The sequence below is a fragment of the Carassius gibelio genome, chromosome B20 (genome assembly GCF_023724105.1).
Source record: "Carassius gibelio isolate Cgi1373 ecotype wild population from Czech Republic chromosome B20, carGib1.2-hapl.c, whole genome shotgun sequence".
Classification (NCBI taxonomy): domain Eukaryota; kingdom Metazoa; phylum Chordata; class Actinopteri; order Cypriniformes; family Cyprinidae; genus Carassius; species Carassius gibelio.
Window position 1 is genome coordinate 1,646,930 of NC_068415.1, and position 22,588 is coordinate 1,669,517.

The 22,588-nt window shown below is 34.2% G+C and overlaps 2 protein-coding genes across 3 annotated transcripts in view; one reads left to right on the forward strand and one right to left on the reverse strand.

Moving 5' to 3' along the window:
- The window catches only part of LOC127984027 (solute carrier family 22 member 23), an 18,773-nt gene extending 652 nt beyond the window's left edge, over nt 1-18,121 (reverse strand). The window contains exons 1-11 of one of the 2 annotated variants that reach the window (XR_008160526.1): nt 17,254-18,121; nt 11,533-11,636; nt 11,311-11,465; nt 8,410-8,578; nt 7,358-7,485; nt 5,926-6,028; nt 5,161-5,372; nt 5,040-5,072; nt 4,055-4,178; nt 1,029-2,211; nt 1-600 (exon numbers count right to left, since the gene is read on the reverse strand). The exon at nt 1-600 is cut by the window's left edge and continues 652 nt beyond it. Coding sequence is in view for 1 of the 2 variants with exons in the window: in XM_052586484.1 (XP_052442444.1) it covers nt 1,845-2,211; nt 4,055-4,178; nt 5,040-5,072; nt 5,161-5,372; nt 5,926-6,028; nt 7,358-7,485; nt 8,410-8,578; nt 11,311-11,465; nt 11,533-11,636; nt 17,254-17,655 (1,797 nt within the window). In the remaining variant the exon portion in view is untranslated. Of the gene's footprint in view, nt 2,212-4,054; nt 4,179-5,039; nt 5,073-5,160; nt 5,373-5,925; nt 6,029-7,357; nt 7,486-8,409; nt 8,579-11,310; nt 11,466-11,532; nt 11,637-17,253 lie in introns of both variants that reach the window. The other variant, XM_052586484.1, reaches the window with a different exon arrangement.
- Nucleotides 17,783-22,588, forward strand: part of LOC127983496 (mitotic checkpoint serine/threonine-protein kinase BUB1 beta) — a 13,188-nt gene continuing 8,382 nt past the window's right edge. The window contains exons 1-2 of the mRNA XM_052585703.1: nt 17,783-17,890; nt 22,430-22,566. Coding sequence (XP_052441663.1) covers nt 17,783-17,890; nt 22,430-22,566 — 245 coding nt within the window. The remainder of the gene's footprint in view (nt 17,891-22,429; nt 22,567-22,588) is intronic.

Here is a 22,588-nt window from a genome sequence, read left to right on the forward strand (position 1 = left end):
GGATCAAACAAATGTCAAAAAGTAATTGTGACTTTTATTTAACAGAATCGCGAGGAATAAAAAATGAGATGGTCTCCTTTCTGAGATATAAATTCATAATTTTGACCTTTTTCTCATAATTCTGTTGTTGTTTTTTTCACCACGGCACAAAAAAAAGGTAATTGCGACTTTTTAACTCCATATTCTCAGAATTGCAAATTAAATCTTGTGATTCTGAGTTTAAATCTTGAGATTCTGACTTTTTTTTCCAAGATTGCGGCATTAAATCTTGCGGCTCTGACTTTTCCTAGGATTGCGGCTTAAATATTACGATTCTCACTTTTCCTAGGATTGCGGCATTTAACCTTGCAATTGTGACTTTTCCTAGTATTGCGGCATTAAATCTTGCGATTCTGAGTTTAAATCTTGCAATTCTGACTTTTCCCAGGATTGCGGCATTTAATCTTGCGATTCTGACTTTTCCAAGGATTGCGGCATTAAATCTTGCGATTCTGACTTTTCCTAGAATTGTGTCATTAAATTTTGCGATTCTGACTTTTTTCCAGGATTGCGTCATTAAATCTTACAATTCTGACTTTTCCGAGGATTGCGGCATTAAATCTTGCCATTCTGACTTTTCCCAGGATTGTGGCATTAAATTTTGTGATTCTGACTTTTACTAGGATTGCAGCATTAAATCTTGCAATTCTAACTTTTCTCGGATTATGGCATTAAATCGTACAATTCTGACTTTTACTAGGATTGCAGCATTAAATCTTGCGATTTTGACTTTTCCCAGGATTGAGGCTTTCAATGTTGTGATTCTGACTTTTCCCAGGATTGAGGCTTTTAATGTTGCGATTCTGACTTTTCCCAGGATTGAGGCTTTTAATGTTGCGATTCTGACTTTTCCCAGGATTGCGGCATTAAATAATGCGATTCTGACTTTTCCCAGGATTGCGAGATTAAATCTCGGGATTCTGACTTTTCCCAGGACTGCGGCATTAAATATTGCGATTCTGACTTTTCCGAAGTTTGCGGCATTAAACGTTGCGATTCTGACTTTTCCTAGGATTGCGGCATTAAACGTTGCGATTCTGACTTTTCCTAGGATTGCGGCATTAAATATTGCGATTCTGTCTTTTTTCTCGGATTTTGGCATGAAATCTTACGATTCTGACTTTTTCCAGGATTGCGGCATTAAATCTTGCAATTCTGAGTTAAAATCTTGAGATTCTGACTTTTCTCTGAATTGCTGCGCTAAATATTGCAATTCTCAGTTTATATAGTGCCATTTTGACTTTTTTCTCAAAATTCTATATCTTGCGATTCTGAGTTCATATCTTATGATTCTAAATTTTCTCCGGTTTATATCCTACAATTGTTTTTTTACTTAGAAGTGCCATTTTTTTTTTGAATTGCTAAGAAAAAAAAAAAAGTAAAAAAATTGTGACTGAGACAAAGTCACTAATACCTTTTTTTTAATTTTCTTTATCCTGTGGTGGAAACAATCTCCCTTACATGAACGAAGTCCGCCGGTTCTTACTGTCTGTTTTATTCTGTCCTTATAATAAATACCAAACATTTACCAAATGTACAAAAAAGAACACATTCAAATCAGTGAAACTCCTCCGTGAGATGGTTGTTCGGTAGTGGCCATTCGAAAAATAGTTCCTTTCACTAAACGCAAGTTAAAATTACATTTCCAGTTTGTACAAAGGTTGGAGTTTTTCACCAATGCTGGTTAATGAGGCGTTTGACACTTTACCACGACATCAGTCGCATTTCACAGTTAAAAAGCAAAAAAGAATAAGTGAAACTCGTTCAACAATCGCTCTTTGTTTGGCCATCTTTAGCAAATGTTGTCATGAAGTCCTCACACCATTGGCTGTGCTGTTGCTAGGCACTGCGCCGTTGCCGGGGTTGACGATCTGGTGAAGGGGCGTGTCCTGAACACGTGAATACTCCCTGACCTCGGTCATGGCCAGTAGGTGGTGCTGTTCTCCGGGGAGGATGGGCCGCCGCAGAAGCCCCTCCCCCTCAGCAATAGTCTCAGGCAGCGGTTGGCCGGCGGTTTCCGGGAGCAACGGTATGCAAATGATGCAGAGCAGAGTGCAGCAGGTGAGGATCACGTGATGCAGGAAGAAACCTTTCTGATTGTGGAGCTCCATCAGTGGCGCTGTTAGCATACCGAAACCTGCGCTCGCTAGGACCAGACCCACACCTCCACCCCTGTTACAACAAAACATCTGGTAATGATCAGGTTTATCCTACTTTAATTATTGGTGTTTGCAAAATCAAGCATGTAAGTATAAAGACATGAATGGATCCTCAGTAACACTAAGGTTTAATTTTTTGAAATATAGTTTGTTAATTTTGACATTTACTAAAACCAGGGATGGTATATTTAAATAAAACAAAAAAACATAATAGAATCGAATTTAAAATATTAACGAAAACTCTAATTAACAAAAACTGCAGTTCTCATTCGTTTTGTTTCACTTGAGGCATTATAATAATTAAAGCTTAATAAACTAAAAGGAATAAATAAACATTTGTAAATATAAACATAGTAAAAATAACTAATAAAATTGACAAAAATGCAAGATTACTAAAAACATAACCATAATAATAATAAACATTTTTAAAATAGCAATAAAAATACTAAAATAACAAACTAAAACTAAAATCTAAAAATATAGACATTTAAAAACTATTAAAAATGACAAAAACGAAATAACTAAAGCTTTAAGTAAAATGAATGAGAAAGCAAAAACTATGAAAATAAAACCTTATTCAAAATATCAACAAAAACTAAAAATAATTTTTAAAAGCAAAAAGTTAATTTCTCCTATTCATCTAGTTTAACTTGAAGCAATTAAATAACTAAGATAAAATACAAATTAACAAAAATAGACATAAAAAAATTAAAACTAATAAAAATGACCAAAACAACAATCACTAAAACTTTAACTAAAATTAAAATGAAAACTGTATTTTTATTATCTAATAAATAACTATTACATTAGTTTATACAATTTTCTTTATTACATTTAATGATTTTATCAATTTACTGTTGTATTAGTTTAAATTTAATTAAAATTTTAAATTTATGAAAATGTATTTTAAGTAGCATTTTTGAAAATTCACGAGAAAGTGCACTATACAAACTTAAATTATTATATTTCATGAACGCTTTTGAATACAGACCTAAGTTTGGTCTCTTTTAAGAAGACAATTATCAGAGTATCACAGAAGTGTAACAATTTAATAAATTGAAAGCATAGAAAATTATAGAAGTTTAAATTTACTGTAATCAAAATGTACAAATTTTATTTTATATAAGAAATTAAAAGAAAATTTAAATAAAAAATACAAAATTGATAAAATTAAAGCCATATGTCTAAGTTGTGTTCCAAATTTGAAGTTTATATTGAAAAAAATGCAATTTACTGTAAAGAAAATATAAAAGATTTATTTTATATAAAATAAATATAAAAAATAGTTACAGATACAAAATTGCAATAAAATTAAAGCAATATGTCTAAGTTGTGTTCCAAATTTGAAGTTGATATGAAAAAAAGGTTCATATGCAATTTTGTTTATACTATACAGAAAAACATCAACCAGGTGCCAAACTCTGATTAATAAAAAAAAAAAAAAAATGTTTTATGCATTTCTGTTACAAATCTATCAATTACTCTCTCAATATTACTCTTTTTGTGTCAAAGGTCAGACCTCATTTAGATTAGTCATAGACTCTTGGTGCACTCCTGTCTTGAATGAATAATAAACTGTTCCTACACAATTTGTAACAAACAATAATGGTAAAATATCTATTTAGGGGTCTTAGACCTTTCCAATTATATAAAGTTTGTCATGATTACATTAGGATTTAATTGTAATACAGTGAAGTATATGGGACGGTGACAGTTAAGGGGTTAAATTACTTTCTTCCACTAATAAACAAGTGTTGAGTAAGTGTTGGAGCTCAGTGTGAAGTGTTGTGTATTCCTCGGATCAGACTGGAGTCTCTGACAGACAGATGGACGGATGGATGGACAGAGATGCTGACCTGATGACCGTCGGCGTGATCTCAGCGCAGTAGAAGATGCTGAGTGTGCTGACCGCATGAGACGAGAACATCCCGATGATGGAGAAGGCGTACGAGAAACGCTGGTTCAGTGAGTCCCGCTCAGCTTGGACAACACAGACAATATATTAATAGATATATACACTACCAGTCAAAAGTTTGGCATCAGAACAATTTATGTTTTTACAGTAGTTTCTAATGCTCATCTCTAAATGCTGCATTTATTTGATCAAAAAAACAGGAAACAATAAACAATAAAAAGATGATTTTCTGTGAAGATGATTTTGAAAGTCAATGTTTTTTTTAAATAACTTTTAATAAGAATTATGAAAGTATATTTTATAAAATGGTGTATAATTTATAACTCAGGATGTTTAAACCATATTAGTAGAAATTAAAAGGTTTTATTGTACATTATAATTGTAGAAATGTAAGAACAGAAATATAAAGTGTTACTATCCAGCATTTCATTTAATTTATAAATTTTTTAAAATATATACATGTATTCATTTTAATATTATTTTATGTATTTTAATCTAATTTATATGTATTAAATAATTTTTTTATTTTAATAAAACATTTTGTTTGATTAAAATTAATGCATACCTAAAAAAAAAACTGACTGGAAAAAATACATGTAAATTAGATTAAATGTAAAGTTTTTACTAACTATGCATGACAAAAACAACTTTTTTCCCTAATGTATATGTGACATTTTAAGTTACCTATAATAATTAATGAATTAAAATGTATAATATTATGTATCATTTAAAACCTGAAATACTTCAAATGCATTAGTAGAATTAACATTTAATGCTGTCTTATTCATTGAAATATCATGTTGGCTACAGTATTGCATTAACACATGCCATGATTATTGAAATGCATTGTATTATTCGTCTTTAGCATTTTTTAGTCTCTTCTGTCACAACAATAAAATATGTAATGCATAATATTTTTGTATTACCTGCATCGTGCCACAGACTGTACTTGCCGATCACTGCATTAAAGGAGAAAGAAGACAGCAGTTAGTAAAGGTTCAGAGGCAGGTACAGAGTCTGTGTCATCATGTGCTGTACTGTACGTACGGTTGAGCAATCCCAGCTGCAGCAGCGAGGCCAGAGCAGTGATGATCATGAAGGTGAGCAGTCCTCCTCTCCTGCCGAAGCCAGCCACCACCGGAAACAGCACCAAGCAGGAGGCCACAGCGATCGCCGCGAGCGCGTAATAGTGCAGATGAGACGCGCTGCCCTCCAGAACACTGCGCGCAAAGCAGTGATGGATGCCATAACCCGTCAACCTGAGAGTCCAGAACACAACAAACACACAATCAGAGTCTAAAGAGAGCGCTTATAGAGCACAAAACTGCAGGTGAAACCATCTAGATCACGTTTAGAGATAAATAATAATAACAATAATAATGATAGTTGTTAAATACAACAAAATTGTTAAAATAAAGACATAATTATATAAAAATTTGACTAAAATAAAAATCTTTTAATCATTAAAAATTTTTTATTGTAATATTTTTACTATGAGAAGGATAAACACAACAATGTATTTTTACAGAAACAATTTTCCAATACAATATTTTAGATTATCTGTAGTATATATATTCACAGCAGAAACTAGTTCTTTATAGAATAAACTATACAGATAGGGGTTCTCTGAGGGTCTGTGGTATAAGATTGAAAACCCCGATCTAGATGACAAAGGACTTCCTGGATTTGAGCACGTAACACTGAAGAATCAATCCCAGCATGGCTTAAGTTTAGTAAAGTTCTACTTACCTGCCAAAAGGCACTGATAGATAAAGCCAGTACTAGTGAGATCTAATCTGAAGCAGCACTCACGAGTTGACGCACAAGACGACGGTGTTCTTCCACAGGTTTCTGGTTCCACGCAGCTGCGTCACACAGAACGTCTTCGGCTTCTGCTGCAGTTCAGTCTCCAGCTCTGCAAAACCACCACCATCATCAACATCATCATCACCATAATCCTCATCATCATCGCCATCTTCATCCTGATTACCATCATCATCCTCGTCACCATCATCATCATCATCATCATCACCATCGTTCTCATCATCACCATCATTCTCATCATCACCATCATCATCTTCATCACCATCCTCATCACCATCCTGATCAACATCATCATCCTCATCACCATCATCATCCTCATCACCATCCTGATCAACATCATCATCCTCATCACCATCATCATCCTCATCACCATCCTGATCAACATCATCATCCTCATCACCATCATCATCCTCATCACCATCCTGATCAACATCATCATCCTCATCACCATCATCATCATACTCATCATCCTCATCATTCTCATCAGCACCATCATCATCATCCTCATCATCACCATCATTCTCATCACCACCATCATCATCCTGATCAACATCATCATCACCATCATCATCATCCTCATCACCATCATTCTCATCAGCACCATCATCATTCTCATCATTCTCATCATCACCATCATCATCCTGATCAACATCATCATCACCATCATCATCATCACCATCATTCTCATCATCACCATCATCATCCTGATCAACATCATCATCACCATCATCATCATTCTCATCATTCTCATCATCACCATCATCATCCTGATCAACATCATCATCACCATCATCATCACCACCATCATTCTCATCATCACCATCATCATCCTGATCAACATCATCATCACCATCATCATCATTCTCATCATTCTCATCATCACCATCATCATCCTGATCAACATCATCATCACCATCATCATCATCACCATCATTCTCATCATCACCATCATCATCCTGATCAACATCATCATCACCATCATCATCATTCTCATCATTCTCATCATCACCATCATCATCATCCTCATCATTCATCATCACCATTATTATCATCATCCTCATCACCATCATCATCACCATCCTGATCAACATCATCATCCTCATCACCATCATCATCATACTCATCATCCTCATCATTCTCATCAGCACCATCATCATCATCCTCATCATCACCATCATCCTCATCACCATCATTCTCATCAGCACCATCATCATCATCCTCATCATCCTCCTCATCATCACCATCATCATCATCCTCATCACCATCATTCTCATCAGCACCATCATCATCATCCTCATCATCACCATCATCCTCATCACCACTCTCATCAATCCTCATCACCATCATCCTCTTCATCCTCATCATCATCCTCCTCCTCCTCCTCAGGCTGCGGGTGGATCACACTCACAGCGCTGCTCACCTGACAGGATGCCGCTGGAGTCGGTTGCCGTGTCGACCCTGTTGCTATGGGCGATGCGGAACATCTGTAGCTTGGCTCTTTGATAATGCTGAGTGACCAACAACCAGCGCAGAGACTCCGGAAACATCCTGAGCACAGAAACATCGCTATCTGTGTCTTGTTTTTTTAGTCCATACTTCTAAAAACTATTAAATCAAGATACATTTACTGCAGAAGAAAAATAAAAAATACACTGACGACATAGAATTTCTAAAGAAATGAAAAATTTAATAGGACACTAGTGAAAAAAAAAAAAAACTATAATCAATTAAACAGCTGAAGATTTATGAATTCAGGTGATTAGATGTGCTTTTTATGAATGCTTTTTTAATTCAATGGATTTCATAGGGCCCCAAAATTTCAATTTATTTAGTAAACTTTAGTTAAATTGTATAGGTTTCCCAATTTGGCTTTTTTTTTTTTTTTTGGATTGCTAGAATTTAATGTGATCATTTAAATCAAATCCAGAAGCTCTTGTTAAATTGTATACATTTCCTGATTTCAATTCATTAGAATTATTCAATTTAAATAAAATATTAGGGGGTGCCTAAAACATTAATCAGCCTTTTTTTATTGATATAATTAATTTAACTATAAAAAAATATATAAACAGAGTTTGGTTGAAACAAGAAAAAAAAAATATTGTTTTCCCTTTCACCAATGACAAATATTTTTCTCATTTTAACTCACTTAATATTAATTGTTTAACTTTTTTTATTTCTTTTTTCTTACCAAGTACAGTGCATTTTAATTTAAGAATTTTTAGATACTTTGACTAGAAACAAGACAAAAATAATAAGTAGAATATATATTTATTTTTTTTTTGCAGTGAAGAAAACAAACAGGAATACACTTCTGCATGAGGATATCTAGTTTGCTTGCTATAAAATATTAACAAGCCACAAACAGTGTCAAATTCACCAAACCAGATGATTATTTCAGCTTGTGAACAGGACAGTGTTCGCTAGTCGTGTGTGTCTCATGCATCGCTGTAGTTTTATCGAGCATCTCACCAGACGTAGGGCAGCATGAGCACAAACGGGGCGATGATGACGATCTGCAGGATCTGCCAATCACGGCACAGCGCGGCCAGACCGGGCATCAGCAGCTGACCGCTCACGATGATCAGACTGGCAATCAGAGTCATGGAGAAACGCCACGCCGGCAAACACAGCTCGATCCCTGAGGAAATCACCTCTTTCATTAGCACAAGCTAACATAGCCATTCAAACCAGTCAAGAGAAAACACAAAAACACAGAATTTGGGGAAAAAAGGAGGGCTCTAAAATGTGAACTGCTGCTACTTTTAATAAACGGTTGTTATGGTGTATAAGGCTCCTGATTTTAGTTAATTAAACATTAGACATGATTACTCTAATTTTAAATAACCATTAAAACGAATGAAAAACGCTGAATTAAATGGATTTCATAGGGCCCTTAACTTAAACTGTTGTTAAATTGTTTAAGTTTCTTTAATTCAATTAATTAGATGTTAATTTACATTTTTGTTAATTTGTATAAGTTTCCTGATTTAAATTAAGTACAAGTTTGTTTGTTTTTTGCTAAAATTTAATGTAACCATTAAAACCAAGACCAGAAAAAAAAAGTTAAACAAGGAATTTGAAAAAAATTTAAATCTTCTTTCAAAGGACCCTACAATTGTAATTGTTGTTCAACTTTTAATAAGTTGTTGTTAAACTGTATACATTTCCTTCTTCAATTAATTAGAATTATTCAATTTAAATAAAATTTTAGGGGGTTCCTAAAAAAGTAATTTTTTTTTTTAAGTAAGCTTTTTTTTTTTTTTTTTTGATTGCCGGAATTAATTGAACCAGTAAAAAAATAAACAAATTATAAATATTAAGTGAGCTGCTTAACACAAGGAAAAAAAAGTTTTGTTCCCCTTCAAATTCAGTGTAGTTTTCTTACACCAATGACAGATATTTTTCTCCTGTTAAATCACTCAGATTCCAAATTTCTTGGAAAACAAGACAAATATCTTATGTTATTTTACATTAACTGAAGTTATTTTCCTCTTAAGTGAATGTATTGTGACTTGATCCTAATACTCTAACAGATTTGAGTGAGTAAATCCCAAATCTTGTGTTTTCTTATGTTTGCCGAAAGCAGTGGGCTGTTGATGTTTCTGATGTATTTTAAGCCATGAGCCAATATATCACACACAAAGAAAGTTTTCTGATTCTTTAAGTGTTTCAGTTGTGCGCCACCTTGTGGACTGGAGGATATGAAGAATCACATGACACTGAAAACTGGAGTAATGATCCTGAAAATTCAGCTTTGATCACAGGAATAAATTACATTTTACAAATCATTCACATAAAAAACACCTATAATAAAAAGTACAAATATTTTAGAATTTTACAGTATTTTTAATCAACTACATGCAGCCTTTGTGAGCAGAAACATTTAGTTAGTAAGTGTCTCTCTCCTAATTCCTCCTCCTCCTCTCAACTCAAATTGATCTTATTCAGAGAGAGTCACTCAGTGAATGAAATGGACAGAGCGTAAACTGATCCCACGACTCTATTCACTTGTGAATAACCGCTCCAAACCAATCCCAGTGGATCAATTTGTAATCTCACAAGCGCATATTAAACCAAGAAGAGATGCTGATTATTCTTTATATTAAACACAACAGCTTTCTGAGCCAAGACCAATTCTGTCTGAGCGAAGTTGCATTTACAGAAACTGCATTTGGATATTTTGAAGAAAGCATTTTATTGTCCAGCAGGTGAAAATGGTGATGAATGATTTATCAAACACCAGTAATAAAAGGCAGTATTTTATTCTTTTATGTTAATGTTAAGGCTGTTTTTCACTCACTGTAAATCTTGAAGACATCCAATATAACTGAAATGCTTTTGAGAAAACTGAGCACTGTAAACCATCGAACTTCAAATGTCATCTGAGTCTGAGCGAAGCAGAAAGTGGCTCCATTAGAGAAAATTAATGAACTCTTGAGGTGTTCTGGCCATTAAACACACACACACACACACACACACACACAGCTTCCCCGGCCTCTGAAAAAGCTACTTAATCAGCATCACTTAATGTCTGCTCATCAGAAAACCGCTTTCTAAAGCACACAGAGAATTAAATAGATCACATAAATTAAAGTGTGCACTTAAAGAGAGACTGTGCTCGCAGCGACTCTCTTGAAAACATGCCATATTTAACCCTAAAATCAAAAGAATATGTATAATATTTTGCATAGAGAAAATAAATCCTCCAGATATTGTCCTTTTTGTTTTTTGCGGTTCTTATTCTCAATAGTTATTCTAATTGTAGTATTCAATATATATTTTTTATAGACGTAGTATATATAAACATATATATATATATAGATAACATTTAAGCATTTTTATTTAAAGTAGTATTTGTTTTATTTTTAAAATATGGCAAGTTGAACAAATTCTGACTAGAAACAAAAAAGATATATATTCTCTAAAAATATAAATATAGTAAAAAATAGTGTTTTTATTTTTTAAATAATTTCTAAAACAATTTTTTACTATATTTATATTTTTATATAAGAAATACATCTTTATATTTATTTTATTTGTATTATTTTTATAAAAATCTAACGCCCGTAAGTAAGAGATATTGATAAAATGAAACTAAAATGTTAAATTATTGATACTTTTTCTTCTTTTTCTTTGATTTTCTTGATTTGTGGGGTGAAATCTGACCTGTACAGATTCTAGGGGTTCCTCGACATTCCCTTTTCTACTCGATGAGAACAGAATGAAGAAGTCTGAAACTATTTAAACATCTTTCTGTGAAATGTGATTGCAGGACGGACTCGTGTGTATTCAGTCAGATGTTTCAATGAAATCAAGACGCTGTAAAGATGATAACAAGCTCAAACTGAGGAGGACGAGAGTCAGACTCACTCAGGACGTAAAGCGAGAGTCTGATCGCCGCCAGACAGAAGCCTTCGAAGAAGCGCAGCGTGCTGAACATGGCCATATCCACAGAGAAGGCCACGGCCAAGCCGAACACCAGCACAGAGAGCACAGACACCAGCAGCACGGGGATCCGGCCCAACCTGAGACACACACACCGTCACACACACATCACAACATCTGCAACACGCCAGTGTGTCTCTGACCTACCAGTCTGCCATCGCTCCCATCAGCAGGTACCCCACGATCGAGCCCACCAGCAGAGAGAACTTAGCGATGTGGACCTTCCACTCGCCGTCACACACCAGCGTCCACTGCAACACACACACACACACAAATCAAGTCAAATAGGCCCATGTGTCTAACTAACTTTAATAGGTTTCTTATCAAATATGGCCCTCTCTGTTAAATCCAGGTTAAATCTCACAATCGAATTATGAAATAACAAGCATCAAAGTTTCACTATGATTTTAATCTTTGACATGGTCTTACTCGGACAGTAATAAAGAGATCAATGGAACATCCTCAAAAACGTTCTTTACCTTATGAAGCATGATTATATATAGAAAACAGTAAATCTCTAAAAAAAGACTTTTTAGCTGGGTTTTCACAGACAGGGTCACAAATATGATGTTACCTGTTAAAAAACGTACAAGAAAAATGGAATAAAAAACATTTGTGATATTATTTTCATGTCATTTAAGATAAATCAGAAGACAAATCAAAATGCATTTATTGGAATTTGAAAATATTTATACATGATGGTAAATGTTTGTATTAAAATTTTTTTGTTAAAATTGAAATAATTGAGGAAATAAAATAAAATACTGTAATATTTCTTCCTATATATATATATATAACAAATATTATTAAACAATCTTTATATTTAATAATTTTTAATTTTAATTTGTGCTGGTTTAATATCTTGTATTAGAGTATTTTATTGTAATACAGTAAAAGCAATTATTGAATTACCCTTGGAAATGATAAAAAAATAGAACTTAGAGTGTCGTCATCCTTAAAAAAATAAAATATAAAGATATTTTCATGTCGATTAGTCAAATTATTGTTGATTAAACACTATTTATCTAAAATAAATACATTTTTATTACTGTAACGTGTACAAATAAATATATTTATTGATACTATATACAATATGTATGATGCTAACATTTCTATTTTAATTTGAGCTGATTTACATTCTTGTATAGAGTACTGTATTGTTATATAGCAAAAACTATTTGTGAATTGCAATGAATCAGGATTAGAATTAAATTTAAGTAATCCATGTGTTTTACAGTAATAAACATTTGGTGGTGAAATGTACACAAATACCATGGAAATAATGTCACAATGCAACAAATATGTTTTATTTTCTTAATCCAAATTATAATTTATTTTTACAAAAATGGAAAAGAAAGAGAAACCCCAAGTTCAAGCACTAGGTATGCAAGCATGAAACAAACAAAAGAAACATGGCCTAAAATACAAAATGCCTTCAACAAAACTCTTGCATGCTGAGTTTAAAGTGACCAATAAACGTGACTAAAGCTAGAAGTGAACAGATATCCTCTCACTTCCTCAGAAAGCTTCATTAGCATTTGTTTGCGTGGCCGGCAGCATGAATGAAGCTCTTTAACACACTCAGTGAAGACACTAGGCTATCGGTGTGAGAAAGGTCACACACACACACACACAGCAGGTCAACAGGACATCAGGCGTCCAGTTATTCGACTAAAAACATCAAGACAGGAACACAGACTCACTGATAAAATACTGGGTCTGCAGGAAAACGTGTGCTTGTTTAGGGCTGAACTTATGGAAGCTTGTTTCTACTGCGGGATGAAAAGTAAAAATATAATTGCAATCAATTTTTTAAGTTACAATTAACAATCCCAACAAATAGGATACTGGGATTGTGAAAAATGAACTCACAATTGGAAGAAAAAAGTCAGAATTGTGACTTGTTAACTTGCAATTTTGAGATATAAACTCTTAAAGTTTATGAGTTTTTATCATAAATATGAGTTATTTATATTGTTTAGATCTCGTAATTTGAGTTTATTTAGCAATTCTGACTTTATCTCACAATACTGAGTTTATTTCTGGCAATTCTGAGTTTAAATCACATTTCTGATTTTATATCACAATTCTGAGTTTATATCTCACAATTCTGAATTTATATCTCACAATTCTGAGTTTATATTACAATTCTGAATTGATATCCCAATTCTGGGCTTATATCACAATTCTGAGTTTATATCTCACAATTCTGAGTTTATATCTCAATTCTGAGTTTATATCTCAATTCTGGGCTTATATCACAATTCTGAGTTTATATCTCACAATTCTGAGTTTATATCTCAATTCTGAGTTTATATCCCAATTCTGGGCTTATATCACAATTCTGAGTTTATATCTCACAATTCTGAGTTTATATCTCAATTCTGAGTTTATATCTCAATTCTGAGTTTATATCTCGCAATCCTGAGTTTATATCAGAATTCTGAGTTTATATCTCGCAATTCTGAGTTTATATCTCAATTCTGAGTTTATATCTCAATTCTGAGTTTATATCACAATTCTGAGTTTATATTACAATTCTGAGTTGATATCACAATTCTGAGTTTATATTACAATTCTGAGTTTATATCACAATTCTGAGTTTATATCTCACAATTCTGAGTTTATATCTCAATTCTGAGTTTGTATCTCAATTCTGAGTTTATATCTCGCAATCCTGAGTTTATATCAGAATTCTGAGTTTATATCTCGCAATTCTGAGTTTATATCACAATTATGAGTTTATATCTCAATTCTGAGTTTATATCTCAATTCTGAGTTTATATCACAATTCTGAGTTTATATTACAATTCTGAGTTTATATCACAATTCTGAGTTTATATCTCGCAATTCTGAGTTTATATCTCGCAATTCTGAGTTTATATCACAATTCTGAGTTTATATCTCACTTCTGAGTTTATATCACAATTCTGAGTTTATATCTCGCAATTCTGAGTTTAAATTTCGCAATTCTGAGTTTATATCACAATTCTGAGTTTATATCTCACAATTCTGAGTTGATATCACAATTCTGAGTTTATATTACAATTCTGAGTTCATATCACAATTCTGAGTTTATATCTCGCAATTCTGAGTTTATATCACAATTCTGAGTTTATATCTCACAATTCTGAGTAGATATCACAATTCTGAGTTTATATCTCGCAATTCTGAGTTTATATCACAATTATGAGTTTATATCTCAATTCTGAGTTTATATCTCAATTCTGAGTTTATATCTCACAATTCTGAGTTGATATCACAATTCTGAGTTTATATTACAATTCTGAGTTTATATCACAATTCTGAGTTTATATCTCGCAATTTTGAGTTTATATCTCGCAATTCTGAGTTTATATCACAATTCTGAGTTTATATCTCACTTCTGAGTTTATATCACAATTCTGAGTTTATATCTCGCAATTCTGAGTTTATATCTCACAATTCTGAGTTTAAATTTCGCAATTCTGAGTTTATATCACAATTCTGAGTTTATATCTCACAATTCTGAGTTGATATCACAATTCTGAGTTTATATTACAATTCTGAGTTTATATCACAATTCTGAGTTTATATCTCGCAATTCTGAGTTTATATCACAATTCTGAGTTTATATCACAATTCTGAGTTTATATCTCGCAATTCTGAGTTTATATCTCGCAATTCTGAGTTTATATCACAATTCTGAGTTTATATCTCACTTCTGAGTTTATATCACAATTCTGAGTTTATATCTCGCAATTCTGAGTTTATATCTCAATTCTGAGTTTATATCTCGCAATTCTGAGTTTATATCTCGCAATTTTGAGTTTATATCTCGCAATTCTGAGTTTATATCACAATTCTGAGTTTATATCTCAATTCTGAGTTTATATCTCGCAATTCTGAGTTTATATCTCAATTCTGAGTTTATATCTCAATTCTGAGTTTATATCACAATTCTGAGTTTATATCTCAATTCTGAGTTTATATCTCACTTCTGAGTTTATATCTCACTTCTGAGTTTATATCACAATTCTGAGTTTATATCTCGCAATTCTGAGTTTATATCTTCATTTATACATTTATTTGGTGTTTATGCAATTCTGAGTTTATATCTCACTATTAAATGTTTCTCAAGTCAGAATTGTCAGATAAAAAAAAAATCACAATTATCTCTTTTTCTGTTATCTCATGACAGAAACAGGCTTCTATGCAGTATGTAGTAGCAAACTTCTGTGCAAAACGAAATGTGCATCGAGCTCTGAAAGAAAATGTGTGAGATGATAATATGTTTAAGGTCTTTACTGGAACTAGTTCTGTGTGAGATTCACATACGACGTTCATAGATGTTTATTTGGAGTTTCACAGTATGACTGTGACTTGCAATCTAACAAACTGTTTTTTCAGACTTTAAGAGGAAGCGTGCTGACATTAGTTGGCGGGCCTCAGTTTTATCTCTTTGTACGTTGGGGTGAGCATTTAAACAGTTATCTGCTCCAGTCTGGAGGGTGTGACACTCATTTATCAGTCTGATATACATACTGTAGGTGAAGTGATATCCTCATGAACCCGTTGACACTGCTGGTTAAATATCTAATTTACATAACCATCAGTGATCAATGCAACCTTTCAATTTCTTGATCGAACTCCCTATTGAGTATAACCTTGCTAATTAAATGTATATCTGCAAAGTGCATCAAATAATCAGCTGATTTCATGCTAAACGTTTACAGATTTACAACATGCATCTTCAGTCATTTCAGGGCATGCTTGGTAAGGCCTAAAATTAATTACTTTTATGTGATTTCATGTGATTTCTCATCAGGAGGAGATGGTTTCCTAGTAAACATATTATGCACAATATGCATCATGTATCCATCAGTCATTTTCTCTGTGCATTGCATTGTGCAATATAAAAAATTATAATACTGCAATACTGAGTTTATATCATGCATATCTGAGTTTATAATCACATTTCTGACTTTACATTGTAAATTCTGAGTTTATTTCTGGAAATTCTGACTTTATATGCTGAAATTCTGAGTTTAAATCGAGGAGATGTTTTCCAAGTAAACAGTATGGCATCCATCAGTAATTTTAGATAATTTATTTTCTCTGTGCATTGCATAGGTTTTTCTATAAAAGAAATTGAAGGAATAGATAATTGACTCTTTAATCTAATAATTTAGAATTTTAGCATATAATTGAGATGAAGGTCAAAATGATTGCATATAATTTCATGAAACAAAGTCAAAATTATAAGGAAAAAATTTTTAAATTATTAAATTAAAAATACAAAATTTAAACCTACGTTACACATGGGAAGTCTAAATTATGACAAGTCATACTTATGGCAAAGTTTAAGCTTTTTGTTATAATTTTTATTTAGCATGTAATAATTTAACTCGTTAAAATGATGATTAAGTAGATGTCTGTTAAAGATCTCTTGATCTGTAAAGCATCTGCGGTGTGTCTGACTGATGCCTTTCAGGTGTCAGTTTTAAATACATTCTAAATCATAAACATCTCAAACACAACTATTTGATATCTGATAGGAAACGTCCAAAAGACGCCCAATATTGCATATGAGCAAAAATACATCTTGTAGATATAAATGCAGACGTCAAATAGATGTCTCCTCGATGAATGTGTGCTATGGGTCCACTTACATTGTACAGACAAGAGCAGTGTGCAGACATTCGGTTAAACATCTTTTTCGCATTCCAAGGGATAAAAAAGAAAATCGTGCGCGTTTTGGAATGACGCGATGGCGCGTAAATACGGCCGATTCTGACCGATGTCGGAATTTTAATTTTTAGGTGAACTATTCCTTTAAATTGTAGCCGGAGGGAATCCCATCCAAGGGCATCCATCAGAGCATCTTACCTTGGTGACTACATTCTGCTGCAGTCCCGACTGCAGCTCGAACCGCCACTCCGAGCACATGCACGCCGATACGTTGCTGCCCTCGGAGGCGGAGGCGGCGTCGTTACCGGCCGATATCAGATGGAAAATCTCTCGAACCGAGTTCGTGCTGTTCTGATCCACTCGGACGCACTTTGTCTCCGGTTGACCGAGCAGAAAGTGATCTGAGAACTGGCTGAACGAGATAAGGAACGCCGGGATCCACGTTAGAGCCACCAAGCGCCGCTGGTACCTCCCGAACCCGCCGAGGAACGGCAGAACCACGGTGTCCACCTGCGAGAGCCGCTTGTGCGGCTCAGACTGCGACACACTGCCGTTCTCCGCCGGTGATGGGTTGAGCCCATCCAGCTGAAGCGCTTCCATTGCGCGTCGGTTTGCGCGTCGGGTCTTTGTCTCAAAATCACACTCACACACGCTGAGGTTCGGTCTAAATCCGGTCTGAACGGAACCCACTCTGAATCCGAACTATGATAATCCAGCGGGCGCGGTGATGCGCAAGGGGCCCCATAAGGTCTTTGTCGAAGCCGGTGGTCACAACGCCATCGCCGCGCTGCAGGATGCCCTGATCTGCGCGTCTGTGCCCGGGTGTCTCCAACAGGTCCGCAGGTAACGCAGCTGGCGCACAGGTGTGGCCCGCGCATCCATGTTGAATCCCGCTGTACTCACATCAGGGATGCTGCTGAGCCGATCCCACCCTAATAAATAACCCTTAAGTAGCGAAGGCTCGGTCCCACGGCGCGTTGTTTGCACTGGCGATCGAGCACCGCACGCATCCGAACGCAAGCTCCGCCCCCTTCGCATGATCTGTCCTCCGGTGTGTGTGATTGGACGAGCGCAACAAAGAGCTTTTGTGTGGCATCTGCCCCCCATGAGCTCAGGGCAGAAACACTTTAGTGGCCTTCTTCTGTGTTTATCTGTATTTGTATATATACCGTTATTGTCAGTGTTGTCTGCATGCACCAGGGGTCGAACACAGTTTCACTTCTCTGTATCAGATGTACATCAGTAGCATAGGCATATTTGTAGCGATAGACAACAATACATTGTATCGGTCAAAATTAAAAAAAAATATTTTATGCCAAAAATCACAAGAATATTAAGTAAAGATCATGTTCCATGAAGATATTTAGTAAATTTTCCAAAATATATTACAGCTTAATTTTTGGTTAGTAATATGCATTAAAAGGACTGCATTTTGACAACTATATTTATAAATAATTAAATAAATTGACATCTAATCTTGATTTTAATTTAAATGATTTTATCTTGTGAGAAGAAAGAGAGTGCAGGGCATTAAACATTATATTATATTATATTATATTATATTATATTATATTATATTATATTATATTATATTATATTATATTATAGCCTATCATATCATATCATATCATATCATATCATATCATATTATATTATATTATATTATATTATATTATATTGCATTATCTTGCCTGAATAAATTATGGCATAAATAAATAAATTGATAAAACTTGATTTGAGTTTAATATATTTTCTGTGAGAAAAGGAGTGACACATACTCGTATATTTCTATTGTAGTTCTTGCTTAGTTGTGAGGGTTTATCATGGACAGTTATTAATTTCACTTAAACATTGGAAAATGAAGAACAAATAGTATTATCACAAATCACCTTAACATTTTTAAAAATCCATTTAGTTCAAGTTAAATGTTTTCATCACTCTAGGGATGGTTTCCCGATTTTTATAATGATTGTATGAATGCCAAGAAATTAGTAATTATGTGTATTAAATGAATATTGAACTTATGATATTATTAAACTAAGTAAACAAGTGGGTCTGGTCGGAAAATGGGCGGGGTTTAGCGACCTGCCTGTTGTTTTTTAATTAGTCAGCTGCAACTGATAAATAAGAACTCTCCATATTTAACAGTAATTTATTTATTTATTTATTTAATGGCTAATTAAATGTATCGGTGTGTTTAGTTTATTAGACTGCGGCAGTGCGCATCGAGCACGTCACGTGGTACATGTTATTCTTCTCAGCGCTGGTGTGAATGAACCAATCACAGTCGTTTGATTAAAATCATCAGATTCACCAAACAATTTGACGTCAACAAGGATTCTGCGTACCTTGCATAGCAAAACAAAACAAAACAGTAATCCGATTAAGAAAGTGTTTTTCCAAATTCAACTTGGCATGATAAACGGCAGGCTACGCAATTAGTAAGGACTAAAGTATAAAACCTGACCAGAGAAGATCTCCTGCTGTTTGCTTCTCTCTGGAGGCGCATATTTCAAATGACCGGAAGGTGGCGCTCTATGTTAACAAGAAGAGCTTAACCTTTACATCACACTTCCGGTGCAGTTTTGGCTCATGTAGGATATTTTTATAGACAAATAAATACCTAGACGCCTCATTGGCCGCTTTGAGCCATGTTAGTGAGGGCAAGACTGAATAAAAACACGATAACGTTCACATTTATCAACCGATTTCAGAGGTTTGTGGTCTACGTGCAGTAAAAAAAAAAAACTTTGCCTCCAGTTATTTAGTTAGGTTTGGAAAATTATTAATTGAAAGCTCATTTCTTGATTTCGTTGATTTTTTTCGGTTTAAAAATCTGCTAATTTAGTATAACTGTGACATATTCATGTAATGTAATTTGAATGTACATTACATGATATGTAGTTGTTTTATTGCTTTCTCTGTGTTTCTTTCTTTTTTCTCTCTTTCTTGTGTCTCAGGTCAGAACACAGCTGTGTGTTCTGGGATAAATACTGGGATAAAATCTAAATAATACATCTTTAAACACTAATAATTTGTGATATGTTATATTAAAAAGTATATGTAGTACAACTTAAAGTAAAGTGAATAATATGGAAAGGTAGTACAATAACATACAATAACATGTGATATAATAGATTTATAATAGCATAAAATTATATGTAGGACTATAATATGAATAATACCATAATAAATAACTGAACAACAATAGGTTTATAATAGCAAGAAGAATATGTAATATAAAGGGTGGAATAATACAGAATAGACAAAAATTAAGAATAGATTAATAGTAAATTAAAGAGTAAAATAAAATAAAAAAATTGAAATGTAATTTAAAATTACAATTTGTGTAATAATTATTAATCAAGATAAGACACAACTAATGACACAACACAAAAAATTGGACAACTCATGTGGACATGAGTTCCAAATTGTGTTTAACTAATTAGCTCCTTAAATATAATATATACATCATGTACTCTCACACACACACACACACACACACACACACACACACACACACACACACACACATATATATATATATATAAAGAAACACATTTTATTTAGGTTTTCAGTTCTGTCTTTCTCTAGGAATAGAGTGGTTTAGTTGTGAAGACTAATAAACTAATAAAGATTAATTCCTCGCCGCTTCCCTCAAGATTTTCTATTTTATTAAATTAATGAGTCAAATAATGTAAAAAACTTGACGATGCTTGACATTTTGTTCTATAATGCACATTACACACACTCTGGAGTCGGGATCGCGAATCATTTGAATCCGTTCGGGTGTTCGTAGCGGGTTCGCGAATCAATTGAGTCAGTTTGGGAGTTCGGAGTGGGATCGCGACTCAAATGATGTGCCTTTTAACAGTATCAAGTATATTCAAAAACTAAACAAATCGTGCCTAAAAAGTGCCCGCATCTAGGCTAATGTAAAGTTACATGATGAAGTCATACTAGTGCGTGTGGTGCGTGCGCAGTTTGAGTGCGTTCTTTCACTGCATTATTCAGTGTATTCCAATGCTTTACATGAATGCATGTGAATGATCACAAAATTCAAGATATGGGGGTTAGAAAATGTATATATTTATATCATTTTATGTAGGCCTAGTTAATCAATATCACACGAACAGTGCCATTTCAGTTTTGATTAAATGATTAAAAGGTGATATTAAGTTACTACAGACAATAATTTAATTATAAATACAAAATGTTGCAGAATAATGTAATATATGAATGAATAATAGCCTAAAGAACATTTGTGCCAAAAGGGTTCTTTCTTGTCATTATAGAACCTTTTTAGCATAAAAGGTTCTTTGGAGTTGAGTAAGGCGATTACCTTTGACAGTAACTAATACTGTAAGGCATTACTCTTTAAATAAATTAACTCCATTACCATTACCATATGGTGCATTGTCCGCTACTTTTTTTAAATTAATTAATTTTGACTGAAGTGCAGGATCGCGAATCATTTTTCTATCATTTTGGGAGTTCAAAGCGGTTCGCGAATCATTTGAATCATTTCGGGAGTTCAAAGCGGGTTCGCGAATCATTTGAGTCATTTCGGGAGTTCATAGCGGGTTCGCGAATCATCTGAGTCATTTCGGGAGTTCAAAGCGGGTTCGCGAATCATTTGAGTCATTTCGGGAGTTCAAAGCGGGTTCGCGAATCATTTGAGTCATTTCGGGAGTTCACAGCGGGTTCGCGAATCATTTGAGTCAGTTTGGGGATCGCGAATCATTTGAATCAGTTCGGGAGTTCAAAGCGGGTCCGCGAATCATTTGAGTCAGTTTGGGAGTTCAAAGCGGGTTCACAAATCATTTGAATCAGTTTGGGGATCGCGAATCATTTGAATCAGTTCGGGAGTTCAAAGCGGGTCCGCGAATCATTTGAGTCAGTTCGCGAACACAATGACATGACATATCAAAACTTATATTGTCCAGACAGAAGAGAAACTTGATGGAATGGAATGGAAGCGACACAAGCTAATTTTTCAAGGAATCATTTGAGTCAGTTTGGGAGTTCGGAGCAGGTTCGTGAATCATTTGAATCAGTTCGGGAGTTCAAAGCGGGTTCGCGAATCATTTGAGTCAGTTTGCGAACACAACATTTTTCCAGAATCATTTGAGTCAGTTCGGGAGTTCAAAGCGGGTTCGCGAATCATTTTAGTCATTTTGGGGATCGCAAATCATTTGAATCATTTCGGGAGTTCGTAACAGTAAAGCATTACTTTTTGGTGTAAGTAATCAACAAAGTAATTGAGTTACTTTTTGAATGAAGTAACTAGTAACTGTAACTAGTAACTATTTGTTAGTAACTAGCACAACACTGGTCCTCACAGACTCTTCTGTCTTCATCTCTCCTCGTGTAGGATCTCCTGACCGAGCCCAGAGCTGGAGCAGATGTTTCTCTGCTGGTCGTTCTGCTGCTGGAGCTTGTGAAACGGTTTCATTGCTGTCGAGTGGTTCACGGAGGCCTGAAGCCAGACTCGCTCTACTTTTACCTGAGGTAGGTGAATAAAGCACATGCA